Here is a 15,973-nt window from a genome sequence, read left to right as displayed (position 1 = left end):
AGGCAGGCTCGTCCTGGCCTGCAAAGTTTAAAAGGAAGAGGAGCCACTTCAGCCCTCTCAGCATTATAATAGAAGATTTAATTACATTAAAGTTCCTGTTCAGGGTGAGTCTGTTAGCATGCAGTTCTGACTTGGCTGAGTATGAAACTCGGTGATAAACGGCTGGAATAATCGGACGATTTGTCACATCAATAGTTCCTATTTCTCAGGCACAGTGCTGCTTAGTGTACTTTGAGTCACCTCCCTTCATCTGAGGATGGGTGGCTGATGATCACACACTGCGTGCATTGGGAAAAAACACACAGACAATCCTCGTTGATGGAAATATCCTAGCAGATGACATAAAACCGCTGCTGACCAACACATAGTCTGATGATCTGTCTGATAAGATGCTGATGAAGCTGTATACACACTGCCATGACTGAAATGTTTGAATGCACACTTCTTTGTTTTATGTGGATCTTTGGACAGCAGCAGTATGCTTAAAGACGTCGTCCCGTAATGGAGGATCGCTGGTTCAGTGCCCATATCCACCTCCAGCTGGGTGCTTTAGGATTTTATTTAAGAATTCAAAGAAAGAGGAAGCTGACAAAAGCAAACTGAGACTAAGAAGAAACTTAATTAAATTAGCAGACTGAAGAAGAAGGCAGCTTTGATAAAACTTAACAGCTTAACTGTAAAGAATGTGACCCATTCATAACAAAACAAGCGCAGATATTTCCTGTAATCAAAGTAATCAGTTCTTTTCTTTTTTAAAGAGATTAAAAGGCTAAAAAAAGTCAAACAGTCTGATGTATTTAGGCACGCAGGAAGTCCCCACACCCCTCCCTGCTATGTAAGCTGTTCTGGGTATAAGCACTGGATAAAATTCAGTTGAAGTGTTTAGATGTAGAAGAAGTAATATCCACCCATCATCCATTTTCTGTAACCGCTTATTCTTATCAGGGTCACGGTGGGCCAGGTACACCCTGGACAAGTCACCAGTTCAACACAGGGCTAGAAGTAATCACTCCTTGAGATTCCTTATTATATATTATAGAAATACAACAGTTATTTTCATTCTATAACTCTGTAGATTATTATTAAGACTTGTCACAAAATGTAAAAAACGCTGATCAGTTTCCCAGAGTCCAGAGTGACATCTTCAAATAACTTTGTTTTATTTGATCTATTATGTATTGTAGCCATACCAGTTTTCTGGTATAAACCAAAAACAAAGAGTCCTCACACCAGAGAAGGTTTTTTTTTTTTTTTTTAGCTTGCTCAGAGTTAAATGATTGACAGTTTTCTGTTGATATTGATTCTTTGAGTGAGCAACATTTTAGTGTGGCAGCTGGTCAACGTGGATTTTCATTACTTTATGATTTGTTCCGTGTAGTTTAATCCGCAAACATAAATCATATTTTACACAGACTGGTCACTTCATTAGGTACACTTGTACACACCCTAATGATCCAATACAACAAGTCTGCCATAGCGAAAGGTGTTTCAAATACTGTGGACCTCCTATGTATGATGAAATATTAGAAACACCTCTCAATATCACGCAGTAAAGTTTAACAGTACTGCAAACTACAACCTCAATAATAAACATAATAGTTAAATTAACAAAAACTGAAACACTATAAGCTTCATGAAGTAGAATATATGGCAGAGTTGTTGTACTGTTGTAGCTAGTGAAGTGACCAGTCGTAGTGTGTAAAATATAGATTAAATTATAGATGTACATTAAACTACGCCCAACAAGTCATAAAGTAATTCAAATTAGCTCCACATTGACCATCTTACTAATATATGTTCTATGTAAATGTTCATTACATTTTCTGTGTGTAAACTCTCTGTAAAATAGTAACTAAAGCTGTTAAGTAAATGTAGTTGAGTAGAAGTATTAAGTAGCATCGAATTAAAACACACAAGAACAAGTTGCTTAAAATTGTAGATAAGTCCTTGAGTCAATGTTAAATGGACCCTTCACAATCGCATATCCCAGTTCAGTTGAGGACAATTGGGTCCAGCAACATGAAACCCTTAATCGAGCCTCATTCCCACTTAACTATGGAACCTATGATCCGCTCTCACAAAGGGCTTAAGCAGCACAGTGTGATTATTTGCAAGCATCAGGAATGCAATAAGAAGATTTGGCTTCTAGGAGCGTTTCAGTTTGCGGAGCATAATCAGTTCCCCCTCCCAGAGTAACCGTTCGTGATTCGAGCCGTGATACTTCATGTTTGTGCGTTTCCCCATGTGTGACATGTGCCTGACGTGTAATTGGATTCATTCACAGACCATTAGACAGTTAACCTTAGAGATTTCTATATTTAGAGCAAGTGTGACGCTCTTGTGTATTGCCTTAAAGGCGTTTGTGATGCGTATTCCAGCAGGAAACCACTGTTCCAGGAAAGAATGTTTTTTATATCGGACCATCGGACCGAAAATCTTATTTTAATGATTTTCTCAGCAGATACACTGCACGGGAATAGCTGTTGTTCTGCAGAAATTTTCCCTTTCCTTCTGAATACAGGTACGACCTTCCATAGGGATTTCTGTTCTCCAGAATGCATAGATAAATCAAGTGTAATGTTTGTTCATCAGTTCCAGTAAGCGGATCCCAGTTGAGCGCTTAGCACTAGACCATATGTGACCACATGCCACCACTTGAGTCTAATGGCAAGCTGAGGGAAAAGGTTAATGACAGAGAATGTGTTGGGCTTCATATGTCTGCCAAAAGGTCAGCCTGTTAGGCCTGCGTTCACATGGTGGAAGCCACTAATTACAGGCCTCACATCCAGACGGACTGTCACACGGTTCAAACCTCTGAGACGACGATCCCCCAAAATACAACCACATCCAGGTTACCTGCTCTGTCTTCCTTCCTCTCTGTCATGCTGCTCTGATAAAGGTTAGTGAGGTTTGGTTTTACCAATACATCCTCATGCACTTTGCGGTCCCTCTCTTCTCTGCTGTGGACTAAGGTCAAAGAAGTAATAATTCAACACTAATTGGCTATTCAGTATAGAGTCAGCCAGTCGTAATTTATGCTCGGCCTCTTCAGGCTACATAATTAATGATCACTTTGAAGAGGCAGCTTTGACCATCGCTGTTCACTTTCCATCCTCTCTCTGTTTCCAAACGGCGTTTGGGGAAACAAGCTCTTATATCACGCTCATCTGCCAGCGTGGAGCCACAAAAGCCGATGTGCGAGACAGAGGACAAAGCCGATGAGAGGGTCAGGCCCGTGCCAGTTGTTATTACAGTCCTATTGTTGGCGGACCTTTTGGTCAAACAGCAGTCTAATTAAAGTGAAACAGAAAACGGGAGCTATTGTAAGCATGCCCGGAGATTATTTGATGTTTAGGTGCAAATAGCTGCCGAGGGCACAGTAAATCTGTGTGATTAGAGCTGGACATAAAGCCCCAAATGCCACACTTTGCTGGTTTACCATGATCAATAAAGGTATGAGGCAGATGCGTGCTTGTAATAATCAAAGGGAGAGGGTGAAATCAGACCACAGAGCCAGGTGTGATGGGCTAAAAATCTCAGCTTAATTATTGTGACATATCAGGTGACGTGGGTTTGTAAATGCATACAGATAACATGAAAGCAGCAGCCATGGCCTACGTGCCTGAAATCATGTATCCGGTCGAGCCACAGGTACATGTGTGTGTGCACACATGTCTGCCATATGGATTTTGTCTGTCGCCTGTCACTAGTTAACGCAGCTGGGAAAAAAAAAGGGGGAAAACATGGCAAATGACATGCAAGTAAACACACACACGCAAGATATCACCGTGGAGAAGAGCTCTTGTTTTCCCGAGGGAGAATGTGGTGTGTGTGAAGGGTTGTGTTTAGCCACCAGCTGCCTCCAGACCCGAGTAACATGGAGCAGTTAAATACCTGACCTGTGTTAAACCCTCAGCGGAGGATGAGATGCGAGTCCAGACACCTCAAATGTCAGATTCTGGGAAGCAGAGATCGATCAGTGGAGACCTTAAGCTGGTTCTGATTGACTCTGCCCTGTGGGAGAGACTAAAGGGGCCTCTCACAGGAAATTGGTATTCACAAGGGTTCCTGTGCACGTCAGCGCTGGACTGGACACAGACTTGAAACACAAAACCGCTTTTATACAACTTCTGTCGCACTGGTGTTCGAGGCACTTGATGATCACGTCGCTGCACGGCCACACTTGGCCTGAAACTGGATGTTTTCTACGTGTGCGTAACATTTTCCATTGACATAACACTGCATGAATGGACATTGTGTTTGGACACCAGCCAAACTACAAGGAATTGTGATCACCAAGCAAGCTGCATCAATTTTATATCTTGTTTTTTTTAAGTTTTAAATAGCAAAATCTGATATTTTTATGTCAAAACACTGTGAATCCTTTCATCTTAAATTTTAACAGAACTATCATCTTGTCTTCAGTAGAAAAATGCAGCTCTCTAAACGTCTGGTTTGTTGGAAAACACTCTAAACACTTGCTGTATATTTATCGGGCTCTTTGATGTCTTAATTTAGGACATCTCCGGACACTTTTTAAAACTTTTTTTTTTTCTCTTTCTTTCTCAATTAACCATAGAAGCCATAGAAACAAAGATAAATGCACTGTTTGTTCAAGATGGGAACAATGAGCAAAGGCTCTGAACATTAGACTCAGCTGGGCCTGACAGAGCACGGCTCATCCGGCCTCGTCTGGGAAACTCACACACACACACACACACACACACACACACATACACATTCAAAGCCATTGAAAAGACAGGAATGGGACCCCAGGCGAGTGTGGAATAGAGGTCAGACAGTAGAAGTTCAAAGAGTAACCATTACTGTACGTTCTAATAATGTAGGATGTAAGAATGTAGGTATAAAGAATAGACGGTGAAGAGCTGTTTTAAAGCTCAGAGTGTGGTGGCAAAGACGTGCATCATCGTCGGACCAAAGGTGTGCTGAATGACGCCTGGGTGCTCAAACAAACCCACCTGTAACGGCACCCACCTGTCAATCAAAGCTGCCACACTGTTAAAGGTCCAGTGTGTAAGATTTATTGCCAGGAATAGAATATTTTCTTACATGCTTGGAAACAGAGGCTGAGGTATGGGAGAGTATTCATTTGGTTGTAATCTGCAACTTCTCTGCTAGGTGGCACTAAATCCGACACACTGGACCTTTTAATTATGCATTTCATTAAGCTTTAATATAATTTGAACAGGTGAGTTAAATAAAAATCCACCTTCACTACAGTTGTCATGAATGAAATCAGCTATAGACACCAAAACAATTTTTGCACCAGGCTGTAAACATGTTTATTTCTGCTGTGAAGTTGGACATTTTAACATGGGGACTTATGGAGACTGACTCACTTCTGGAGCCACCCTCAAGTGGACGTTTGAGGAACTGCAGTTTTTGGTTTGGTTTATGTTACTGCTTGGTTTTATTCCTCCAATCATCACTGAACAATATCTGGGTCAGATATTGAGCTATAGTTTGCAGCTGAGGCCATTAGCCGAGCCTAATGATGAAAATTAGAAGGACGTATTGAGCGACAAATAATCAATGACTCGGCCGTGGCTGTGGGAGGTTCAGACATCACACTGAATGGTAATCTAGATCTCTTGCTTATTTTAATCTATACGTGCCGTCTCTTGTGTTATTATCAGATAATTCAACATTTTTAATCAATGGCAGATGCGTCATTAATCATCAGTAAAGTCAATCTGCATGCCGTCTTTGACCCGTGTCGAGCTCCACTCTCTTCATCCACCCATTACATGGTATGTAGACAGGCTGAATCCATGGAGCGCAGCACTCCCCCGGCTCCAGCAGCTCTGTGACCTTCCCTGTTGCCCCGTCTTTATCTCCACAGTCTCCGCCCGCCCGCCTAGGCTCTCAACCTGTCATTGCTCATGATTATGATTCATTGGAAGGTACATTAGGCTGTTCTCCCCCTCTCTGCCCTCTCGCCTCTTCTATTTCCTTCTTTTCTTATGTTTGTTGTTGTCTTCTTTCTCTGTTCCTGTTCGCTCTCTTTCTTTCATTTTTGTTTTTATTTCTTTCTTCCTCGTGGCATTCGTCTCGATACCTTCCTCTTTCAATCTGTGACAAAAAATATATGAGACTGGCTCATCCGTCTGAGGACTCACTCGGGCTTGATGTCTCCTGCTTTCACCATTTAGACTGATGGCTTTATAACAAACTGTGTGTGCATGTGTGTGTGTGTGTGTGTTACAGTCACATACCCCCCTCTCTCTCTCGCCGCTTGCATGCATGCATGCCGCATTTTGCTTTGCATTCTTGATCCGTGAGTAAGAGCTCAATTCTGCAATAAAGGCACGTTGGCATCTGGGTGTCAAGTATCCGAGGGGCTTTGCTCCATGTTGCTGGATGTGACAGCAGTCCAGTAGCATTTACAAGTGGTAGCAGAGACACACACACACACTTAACTTTTATATTGCTGCACATTTAGTGCCTGGCTCGTGTCCAGCTCGTCTGTGAATTTAGTTTCTAAATGGTTTACAGCAGAGAGGATGTGTTGTCCAGGATGGATGTGACCTGGCTTTTAATGTCCTTTGCAGCTGTAGTTACAGTAGCTGCACATATTTAGCTGCCTGCTTGTTGTGTCAGTGGTAAATACGCTGGTGCACCATTAAAAAGCTGATAATAAATGCAGTAGCATGGGGCCATTCTTACCCATATTCACCCACAATTTAATTATTAAAGTTATCACAGATGTTTTCTGCAAACATACGCAAATCAACATGACATGCGCTATTTTTTTTCCTCTCTGTTGAGTCCTCTCTCTGCACAAACCACTGCCTCTCTCTCTCTCTCTCTCTCTCTCTCTCTCTCTCTCTCTCTCTCTCTCTCTCTCTCTCTCTCTCTCATTCTCTCCGAGCCCTAAAAAGCGACGGCTTTGCCTTTTGTGCCGAGCGAGACGCTTCCTGTCGCTTGATGCTGTGTTTGCTTTTCTGAGCCGGCTCCCAGAGAGCTGTTGTTGTCCGCTGCTGTTTTAGCATTCATGCCTCACCCCTCTCTTTCTACCCTGAATGAACACCCTCCTCCCCAACCCCCCAACCCCTTTCCTCTCTCCCAACTCCCACCCTGAAGTCGAACACACACATACCTTTCCTGGATTTTGACCGTCCCAACACCCAGAGACACAAACATACACAAACTGCCCTCTGCAACCTCTCTTTATCGGCTTATTTGTTATTTCCTCTCTTGGTCAGAGTCTTTGGGGTAGGATGACCAACCCACTATCAGTCTCTCTATATGTGTGTGTGTGTCCGTCTGCACATACATCATACACACACACACACACACACACACACACACACAGAGTGCTGCTGCTGAGCCAGCTAGGAGAGAAAAGGGGGGAGTTATCAGAGGAATTTGGCCTGACGTGACTGCACAGGTCTGCCCTCCAGACATAATAAGCAGGCAGTGACTGATGGAGAGGACATTCATGCAACCAAAGACTTTCATTCGCAGCCTTTAAGTTACACTGAATACATGTCGAGTGAAAACACGTTTGATTTTTTCTCTTATGATGAGCCTAAAACCTGAGTCTAGGTCTGTGCATCCTGTGTAGCTCCATTCAAATGCTCGGTGGTTTTCCCTGGTGACCCGAGTTTGGACAACAATCATTGGCTGCAGTTTTCTCATTCATATTTCATTCAGTATTTTAACAAATCAGATTTATGATTACTGGCATGCTGCGTTTTGAGATTTAGGGAGATGAGACTAATGGAAACACAATTAAATATTTACCGTACGTTCATGTTTGAAAACATTACATCATGTCACATGAAGCATTTAATTATAAGAGGAAGAAGACTAAGAAGCTACAGCCTTGCTAGCGGCTCTGTGAGTTCAGCAGATTTACCGTAAATTGAAAATTTGAGGAGAACTTGAATTTTTCATGAGAATCCACCGAGCAACTATTGAGACATTCAATCAATGTCAGTCGTTTATGACGCTAGAAGAAAAGTCAATGGGATCCAACCACAATGACGTCAGTGTCTGTACAAAATTTAGTGTCAATCCATTAAATATTCGTTGAGATATTTCCGTCTGGACCACAGACTGACTTGATGTGATTCTACAGAGCCACATTGTGATGCTTATTGAACATAAGTGAGTGATCACATTAAGCTAAATACATTTTCATATTAGTGACCAGCAGAAACCACAAGGTCGCGTCAGCGCGAGAACAATAAACCTCATTTTAATCCGCACCGAAGCAGACAAGTGAAAGTGTCAGAAATAATGTATTTGTCAACAGTTCTTCGGAGCTCAGGGGATATTCATTACCGCAGTGACTGTGTGGAGCTGTGATTTTTAATTCTTGTCCTCAGGACGCAGTGTTCTGCCGTTCTTCTCCCCCATCAGGCGGATAATTACATTCACCTGGCGTCTCATGTATGGATCACTCACTGGTTAAAATGAAAATCAGCAGGGCTCTGGTCCTCCAGGCCGCTTGGCTTAGAGCAGCAGTAAACAAACATGTGGCTTCATGTCCAATCTTTGGCAATCTCAGTCGAGCTAATGCTTTGTGCACAGACGCACAGATGTACCCAAAGATATTTAATCCAGAGCTGTATAGTCTGAGTATATGTAAAGGGCTTATGATGGAGAATTTTGGTGATTCAGTTTGATGTGTCGCCTGATGAGAGACGGTGTGTGGTCAGAAAGAGTCGGTAGGTCTCATCTCACCCCGCACCATCATCCCTACGCTGTATATGGCCTTGTGTGTATAATAATAACTTTAAAAAAATCTTGTAAAAACTATAAAAACATATATTTTGTGTCACAAAGGCTGTATTCACCAGATTGTATGCCTCTTTGAGTATTTCCAGCTGTACTCGATGGACCTGGGTCAGAATACTGTGACTTTCTCGGGTTTACTGTGTGACTGGATGTGACCCATGACTCAGGAGAGTCTCCTCGGGCTATTTTACGGATTTGAGCTCACAAGAGAGATAAAAGGATAAGACACCGGAAATAACTTATCTATCCAACAGGGAGTCTGCGACGACAAACAATGGCCCGGAGGAAGTCTTTCCTTCTCTTATCAGTCTCAGAATACACTGTATAGGGTGTATGAGGTGATGATGCTGTGAATTGCGCACACACACACACACACAAACACAACAGGCTGGACGTGCTGCTATGCACGTTCTTCACCCAGAGGAGAGATCAGAGAGTGCTGCTCAGGCTTAAATGGGATCTAAGAAGAAGATCCTACGAGGGAAACACAACCAGGCAATAATGGATGCGGAAAGACCCAGAACAGCGTTTAATAGCATTACATTTTAATTTTCATGTTGTTTCCGGTGGTTGTATGACTTAATGGTCTGTTCATGTCCTCGCTCTCCAAAGCACTTTAAACTCATTATTGGTGTGTGATCATTACTTTCTTTCTTTTTCTGTTTCCCCCTGGAGAATATCGATGTGACCAACTTCAGCAGCAGTTGGAGCGACGGCCTTGCTTTCTGTGCCCTCTTGCACACGTATCTGCCGGCCCATATCCCGTACCAGGAGCTCATCAGTCAAGATAAGGTAAAAACACACAAGTAGAGACTTGTTTAACTCACGAATTTCCCTGAGCACAACGGAAAGCACCCCCATGGATTGAGAGTCTTCAGATTCGCACAATGTTGAATTCGCAATTTCGCCACAACTCAGCAACAATTTTCCTTTCTTCCTTTCGGTCTTTGTTTCGAAGTCTAGCCTTCATCCCACCTCAGCAGTCTGTTACGTTATATTTACCCACTCCAAGTTTTTAATTTAGCGTTGTTTTGAAAGATAAGTTAGAGAGTCAGTTTGGGCACGTCTGCTCAGCCACAAGGCAGAATCAAAACACACAAGTACTGACCTCACATCAGTCTCAGGTCAGCGCCCTCGGTAACACTCAACCTCAGCCTGATCAGAAATCAGTGGGACACGCACACGTACAGCACGTTTCATGCTACATCTTATTACCATTACATTATCTCCGAACTCAGCAACCCCCAAACCCCGGATCATTTCCATACTCGGATTCAGCCGTGGCACGCTCGTGACCCCCCCACACACACATGCTTGTGTTTGCTCGTCGTCTTCTCCTGGAGAAAACACAGCACACAAAGCCACAATAAGTTGTTTGTGGAAAATGTGAAAATGGTCTGCTCCATATAGCGTACGTCTAGAGGAAAATAAAATCCCTGTAATGCTTTGAAGCCTTTTTTTTTCCACCATTAAGGTGCACATTCCAGACTTCATTTATGAAGTTGTATACGATTTATAGGTCTCCACATTGTCCACGCAGCATTAAAAGACACAGCCTGAAGATTAATTATGAATGCAGCCACACTGGAAGTGATCTTTACAGCGGCGGCTGCGCTGACAGCTCTGTAATGTGCACATGCAGGTGGTATATACATCAGCTAGGCAAACAATATGCTCCCTCTCTGGGGACTGTGAGCCGTTCAGCCCAGCTACAACATTAAAACAATAGACAAACACCTCCGACATGTTCTCAGACATCCTACGTTGACAAATAAGTCATGTAGGCGGCGTGTGCGCCCGCTCATGTCGGTGTGAATGTGACATCGCGGCTTCCCATCTCTGTCTGAATAATTCAATAAGCCTGTGTTGGCTTTAATAACTCTTGCTGAGTGACTTCTCCCCCGAGGCCCAAACACCAAGCCTCTTCCTAGTATAATCTGCCCTTCCAATAATCCCATTACATCCCTCCTTCACCCTTTATCATAGATGTAAGTAGCCCACTCTGGAGCTTCCAGGTGACGGTGTGACCTTGCTTCAACCACCAGTGGCTGGGGCGGACGTGCTGCTTGAACCATCCCCAAAATTGTGGGAATGGTAGATAGTAGTAGCACTCCACCTTTTCACCATTTCCCCATCCACCATGAAGACTTCTTCCTAGTCTGATAGCAACTAATGTCACTTAACTATCTTGTTTTAAATATTTCTCCAATATTTATTAATGTTCTGTCTTTTCTGTCCTCTAAATTAAAACTAAATTAAAAATTATTTTCAGTGAAAGTCTGGATATTAGTTATTCCAAGAAGCAGTCTGCAGAGGCAAAACTGATTATTAAGGATTCAGGGTTTCTTCATTCATCATCCCGGTTGTGCTGAAGTCTACAGGCAGTTAATATCATGACTCGTACTTGCGAGTACCGCGATTAGTGACCTGCACTTCCAGTTCCAAAAGGTAGAAACAATCGGTCGAGAGAGACTGATAGAAGAACAAGATGTTATGTTGGTGGACTCACGCTTTTATCAACAGCGTTCACGAACGAGGACTGTTTGTATTTCACTCTCAAGTTCAGATTTATCACTTCCTTTCTGTGGACAGCTTCATAAAAGAGAATCAGATTAAGTTCATGGGAATGTTAATTAAACTCAGGACAGGTCTGTTGTGTCCTGTATAGTTTTATTCTTCAATAAATAAACATGAGGGACACAGAAATGCTCACACAAACAAGCTGAGGCTTCCAAACGTTCTGGCCTGGTCTCTTTGGGGTTTGTGATGGTTTACAAATGGATTTGCGTGCTTATTGTTGCTGTTTGAACCTCCATGTGTGGTGTTGCAGGATGACGGGATGACAGGCTCTTTCACAGTGCTTTAACACCAAACGGTTTGTTTTTCCTTCAGGTCCGGAATCTGACCCTTGCTTTCCAGGCCGCCGAGAGCATTGGCATCAAACCCTCCCTGGTGAGTTGATCTGCCACGGACCTCACACACACTCGCACACAAACACGCCGCAATAACACAGAGGGAGCCTTTGATTAGACAAATTGGAAACAGGACACTTTGATTTGCCAAACTTCAGAACAGAGATGCACCACGACAATTTTCTACAACCCGTTTTCCTCTCAGTCTTAACTCGAGCCCGTGCTCCAGCATTGTTCGCTGCAAATCTATGACCTAATACATAATTCAGATATAATTTGACTTTGATTCAGCTTATCTGGTTTGTGAAAACATTAGCACAAGGTTGAGTAACAACCAGCTGCTCGACTGAAATATGTAGACTTTGTGAGTAAATCTGTCTTGTGTTTTGCCACGGCGTAAACACTCCGAGGGCCCTAATCACCTGCATATTTCTATCAAGTGACTCAGTGCAATGTACTTATGGCAAATATGCAGGGGACCGTCCGACTCTTAAAGGAATAGTTCAACTTTTTGGCACATAAACTTGCAGTTACATGAGAAATAGTTGCTGCTCTGTAAAGCTTATCATGGAGACTAGAAGCTTGACTCTGTCCAAAGGTCTCACTCAGCCTCCAGCACCTTTTGACGCTCTCTAATTAACATCTCATTTGTTTAATCTGCACAGACAGAGGAGAAGCAAGACGACGAGTCATGCTTGTCTGCGCTTTGAGGCTGATGCTCAGCGGCTAATTAGCACTAAACTTCGAGGTTTGCTGGACAGATCTGATGTGATGATGACGCCAGATGAGAAGTTACGAGGTCATTAATGTTATTACAGCTCGTCCTGAGGGGAACATGAAGTTGTTGTTGTTGTTGTTGCATTTCAATATGGAACAAAGCAAGTGGATCGACAGTCCCACCGAGAAACCACATTTGCCTAATAAAAACCACATGTTTTTATGTGTTGTCTTCTGAAATGCTGGTTGCTCGGCAACCTTACTTGACGAAAAAAAAAAAACAACCATGATGTGAGATTTTTAAATCTCATGGCAACAAATAATCACAGTATTTTATTTATAGCCCGATTCACAGAAAACGCATCCACAAACATTACCTGCTTCCTCTAAAACAAACTCTTCCCCATGCGGTCATCTGTTTATACAGTTACAGAAATGTAAAATAAACAGTTACTGAGCTGAAAGAAGTTGAGGATGACTTGTCTAGGGTGATAGGCTCCAGTCTCCGCAACCCTGATAAGGAGAAGCGGTTACAGATAATGGATGGGTAGAGTGTACGTCAAATGGAGTCTGTGTTTGACCTTATAATATAAATTTATATCAGCTAATCTTTATCATGATAGTGTGGCTGTGGTTTGATCATTCGACTGACAGTAACTGCAAACAATCTGGCAACCGTCACCACGTTTTGACTGAAATGTTTTGACTAAATCTTGATTTTTAAAAAAAATTCTGTCAACGAAAACAACCAAAACTGTTCGAACTTTGGTCGGAAATAGCGTTTTATGTTTTAGTTTTTATGAGCTCCCGTCCCATTCGAATGTTTGGTGATCATTCAGGTCTGTTCAGTCTCATGTAAACACCCACATCATGGCCAGGAAAGGGTGCAGACACCAAACAGTTTAAACACTAAACAGATAATGCTCTCAGTGACGGATTTAGAGGAAGACTCTGGAACCAGTCGGACCGACGTTTCACTTCTCAGATGTTCATTTATTGGTGCCGCACTTAACTGGTGACTAAAATCATTTTAAACAAGTTCAGAAGTGATTACAGAGTATCTGAGACGTCTAAGTGTTTAACTGATGTGACCTCACCTCCTTCCCACTCCACATCTGGACATGACTTGCACTTCTGGTGCTTGCTTCATGTTCACGATAACGCAGATGAACGTAGTCCAACAAAAACAATTTATCTCAGATTACTTAAAATACACAAACGTCTGACGTTGAGACAGAAGCAAAACATTTCTTTATCTTATTAAATCTCCATTGTGTCCTTGTGAATACACAAGTTTGGACATTGCAAGCTTCCCATGTCAGTTAAAATCTAAGTCAATTATTGTAACCACCACTGGTTCTCCCTGGTCTACTAAACTTAGTTTTTTTAGCTCCCGTCTTTGCATAAACAAAGCTCTTGGACACAGCCCAGAGAGTAGCTGATCCTCCACCTGTTACCAGTTTGGGACGTGACACACTTTGGACGGGAGCTTTTGTGTAAATCTCAGCTACTGATGCCGCTGCTCTGGCGCCGGTTTCATACGGGGTCATGTGAAAGCTTTGTTCAGTTTCTGACTCATCACCATCAGCTAAGATCTGTGCCAGAGCAGCCAAGAAGAATTTCGAGAAGAGTCTCATAAATCTGCGTTTTAAAGGTCCACTGTGTCACATTTAGGAGGATCTACAGTATGTCATTTCTAAATCTAACATTTATAGGCTTACAGGCATTTGGCAGCTTTATCATCACACATGAAGCTGTCTTTACACAAACAGTGAAACATTAGATAGTGTTCTTTACTTCATACCTCTCTTCTTAATCTTTGTTCTTTCTGTCTTCAAACAGGACATCGAGGAGCTGATGAAGACCGACAGGCCGGACTGGCAGAGCGTCATGCTGTACGTCTCTCAGATCTACAAGTACTTCGAGACCTGACGCGGAGAGCTGGAGCTGGAGCTGGAGCTGGAGACCGATGGATCGGAGGCACCGCAGCACTTTTCTGTCACCGTCTTGTCAGCATTGCATTCACCTTCCAGACAGACCGAACAGTGCCACCTCAGCCCCCCCTTTTCTCCTGCCCAGCGTTCGACGCTGTAGACACGACCGAGGAATTTCAAACAGCCGGTTTGAACACGTGCCAAATCTTCTGACAACGAAACACATCTTTACACGAGACTATCTATGCATGGTTAAAGTGGAACCTTCTGTCCGAGCGTGCAGTGTGACGTCTCCTTTAACTGAACGACATGAAGCGGTGAACAACTTTTGGTCCATTTCGCTGAAATGTTCCTTCAGAGAATCGACCGAGTGGTTTATTGTGAACAAGGTTGTAGGTCTGAAAGTGTTTTGAACTGACATGTTTGAGTTGAACTGAAGCCTTTAAAATATGTTCCACCTTTGTGTGTGTGTGTGTCCTTTAGATAGAAAAATAGAAAACAAAGCTGCCATGTGACGCAACACTAGAAAGATTTAACACTACGAGAGCTGCCGAATAGTTTTGTAGAAGTATTTTTTATGAGAACAGATTAATCTCTATGTTTGCATCGTTTACAGCGTTAAGGGTCGGCTGAAACCATCGTACTGTGCCCCCTCCTCCTCCTCCTCCTCCTGCTCCTGCTCCTGTGTTGTTTCTCCCATCAGGACTCCCTCGATAACTATGGTACTGCAGCTGCTTTGCAATATACACACATACTTCGCATGCCATGTTAAATAACGAAGGAGAGGATAACTTTTACACGTACGAGTTGAGGCACAACACTTTTTTCCTGTGGTATGAATTCGACAAGCATCCATTTGAAAGATGCCTTTATGTTTTGAGAGATTTAAAATAAAAAGAAGAAGAAGAAAAGAAGTATTATTTATTTATTTACATGCATCCTGAGAAGTGAGTCAGAAATGTGTGCAGTTTTTCTATTCACGGATGTCAAACTTGGAGGCCTGTTGGATTGATATTGCTCAATAAACGATTGTCAAGTTTTATATTGAATCATTTGCGTTTTGTTTGTTGTTCTTCAGGTTGTATGTTTTGACACAAAGAGAGAGTGAAGGTATTAATGTGAATGCACCAGTTTGCCAGTGCTTTTCCACTGTACCCATTAAAGGCTGTGCCAGGGTCGTAAAACATTTTTGTGTGCGGGAACAATCAACATACCTAAATAAAAATGATCCAGAAGATAATTAAAAATGGATTTATATGGTGATGAACACCACTTTCACTCTGACATCACCTCCTACTTTGCGTCATTTACAAGAAACGGAAGACAAACGCTTAAAAAAACGTTGTAAAAATTTCACTTTGGGGTCGCGTTTGGCTCCGCGGAGTGTCCAAAAACTTGGTGATTGAAACCAGATGGAGACGCGTGGCTGTGAGTGAGTGAGTGAGTGAGTGAGTGAGCTGTGCGGTGCTTGTGTGTTGTACAAACAAGACAACATTCATATCAAACATTGAGCACGTGGTTTGGATGTTATCTTTAATTGCCGCGTAATTACGCACGGCGGCCCGGTGACGCTCGGGAGGGATTCCACCCATATTATTATGCCACTTGAAACGGGCGTGCGTGTGTATGAGTGTGTTTGAGGCG

The 15,973-nt window shown here is 42.7% G+C and overlaps 1 protein-coding gene across 4 annotated transcripts in view; it reads left to right on the top strand.

Moving 5' to 3' along the window:
- The window catches only part of specc1 (sperm antigen with calponin homology and coiled-coil domains 1), a 64,031-nt gene extending 48,669 nt beyond the window's left edge, over positions 1 to 15,362 (top strand). For all 4 annotated transcript variants that reach the window (XM_010736508.3, XM_010736509.3, XM_019274956.2 and 1 more), the window contains 3 exons: positions 9,442 to 9,558; positions 11,659 to 11,718; positions 14,238 to 15,362. In XM_010736508.3, the coding sequence (XP_010734810.3) occupies positions 9,442 to 9,558; positions 11,659 to 11,718; positions 14,238 to 14,327 (267 nt within the window). In that variant the 3' untranslated portion in view covers positions 14,328 to 15,362. The remainder of the gene's footprint in view (positions 1 to 9,441; positions 9,559 to 11,658; positions 11,719 to 14,237) is intronic.
- The last annotated feature ends 611 nt before the right edge of the window (positions 15,363 to 15,973 follow it).

The sequence above is a fragment of the Larimichthys crocea genome, chromosome XXII (genome assembly GCF_000972845.2).
Source record: "Larimichthys crocea isolate SSNF chromosome XXII, L_crocea_2.0, whole genome shotgun sequence".
NCBI lineage: Eukaryota > Metazoa > Chordata > Actinopteri > Sciaenidae > Larimichthys > Larimichthys crocea.
Note: the sequence above shows the minus strand (reverse complement) of the source record. Positions and strands in the feature narration are given on the sequence as shown.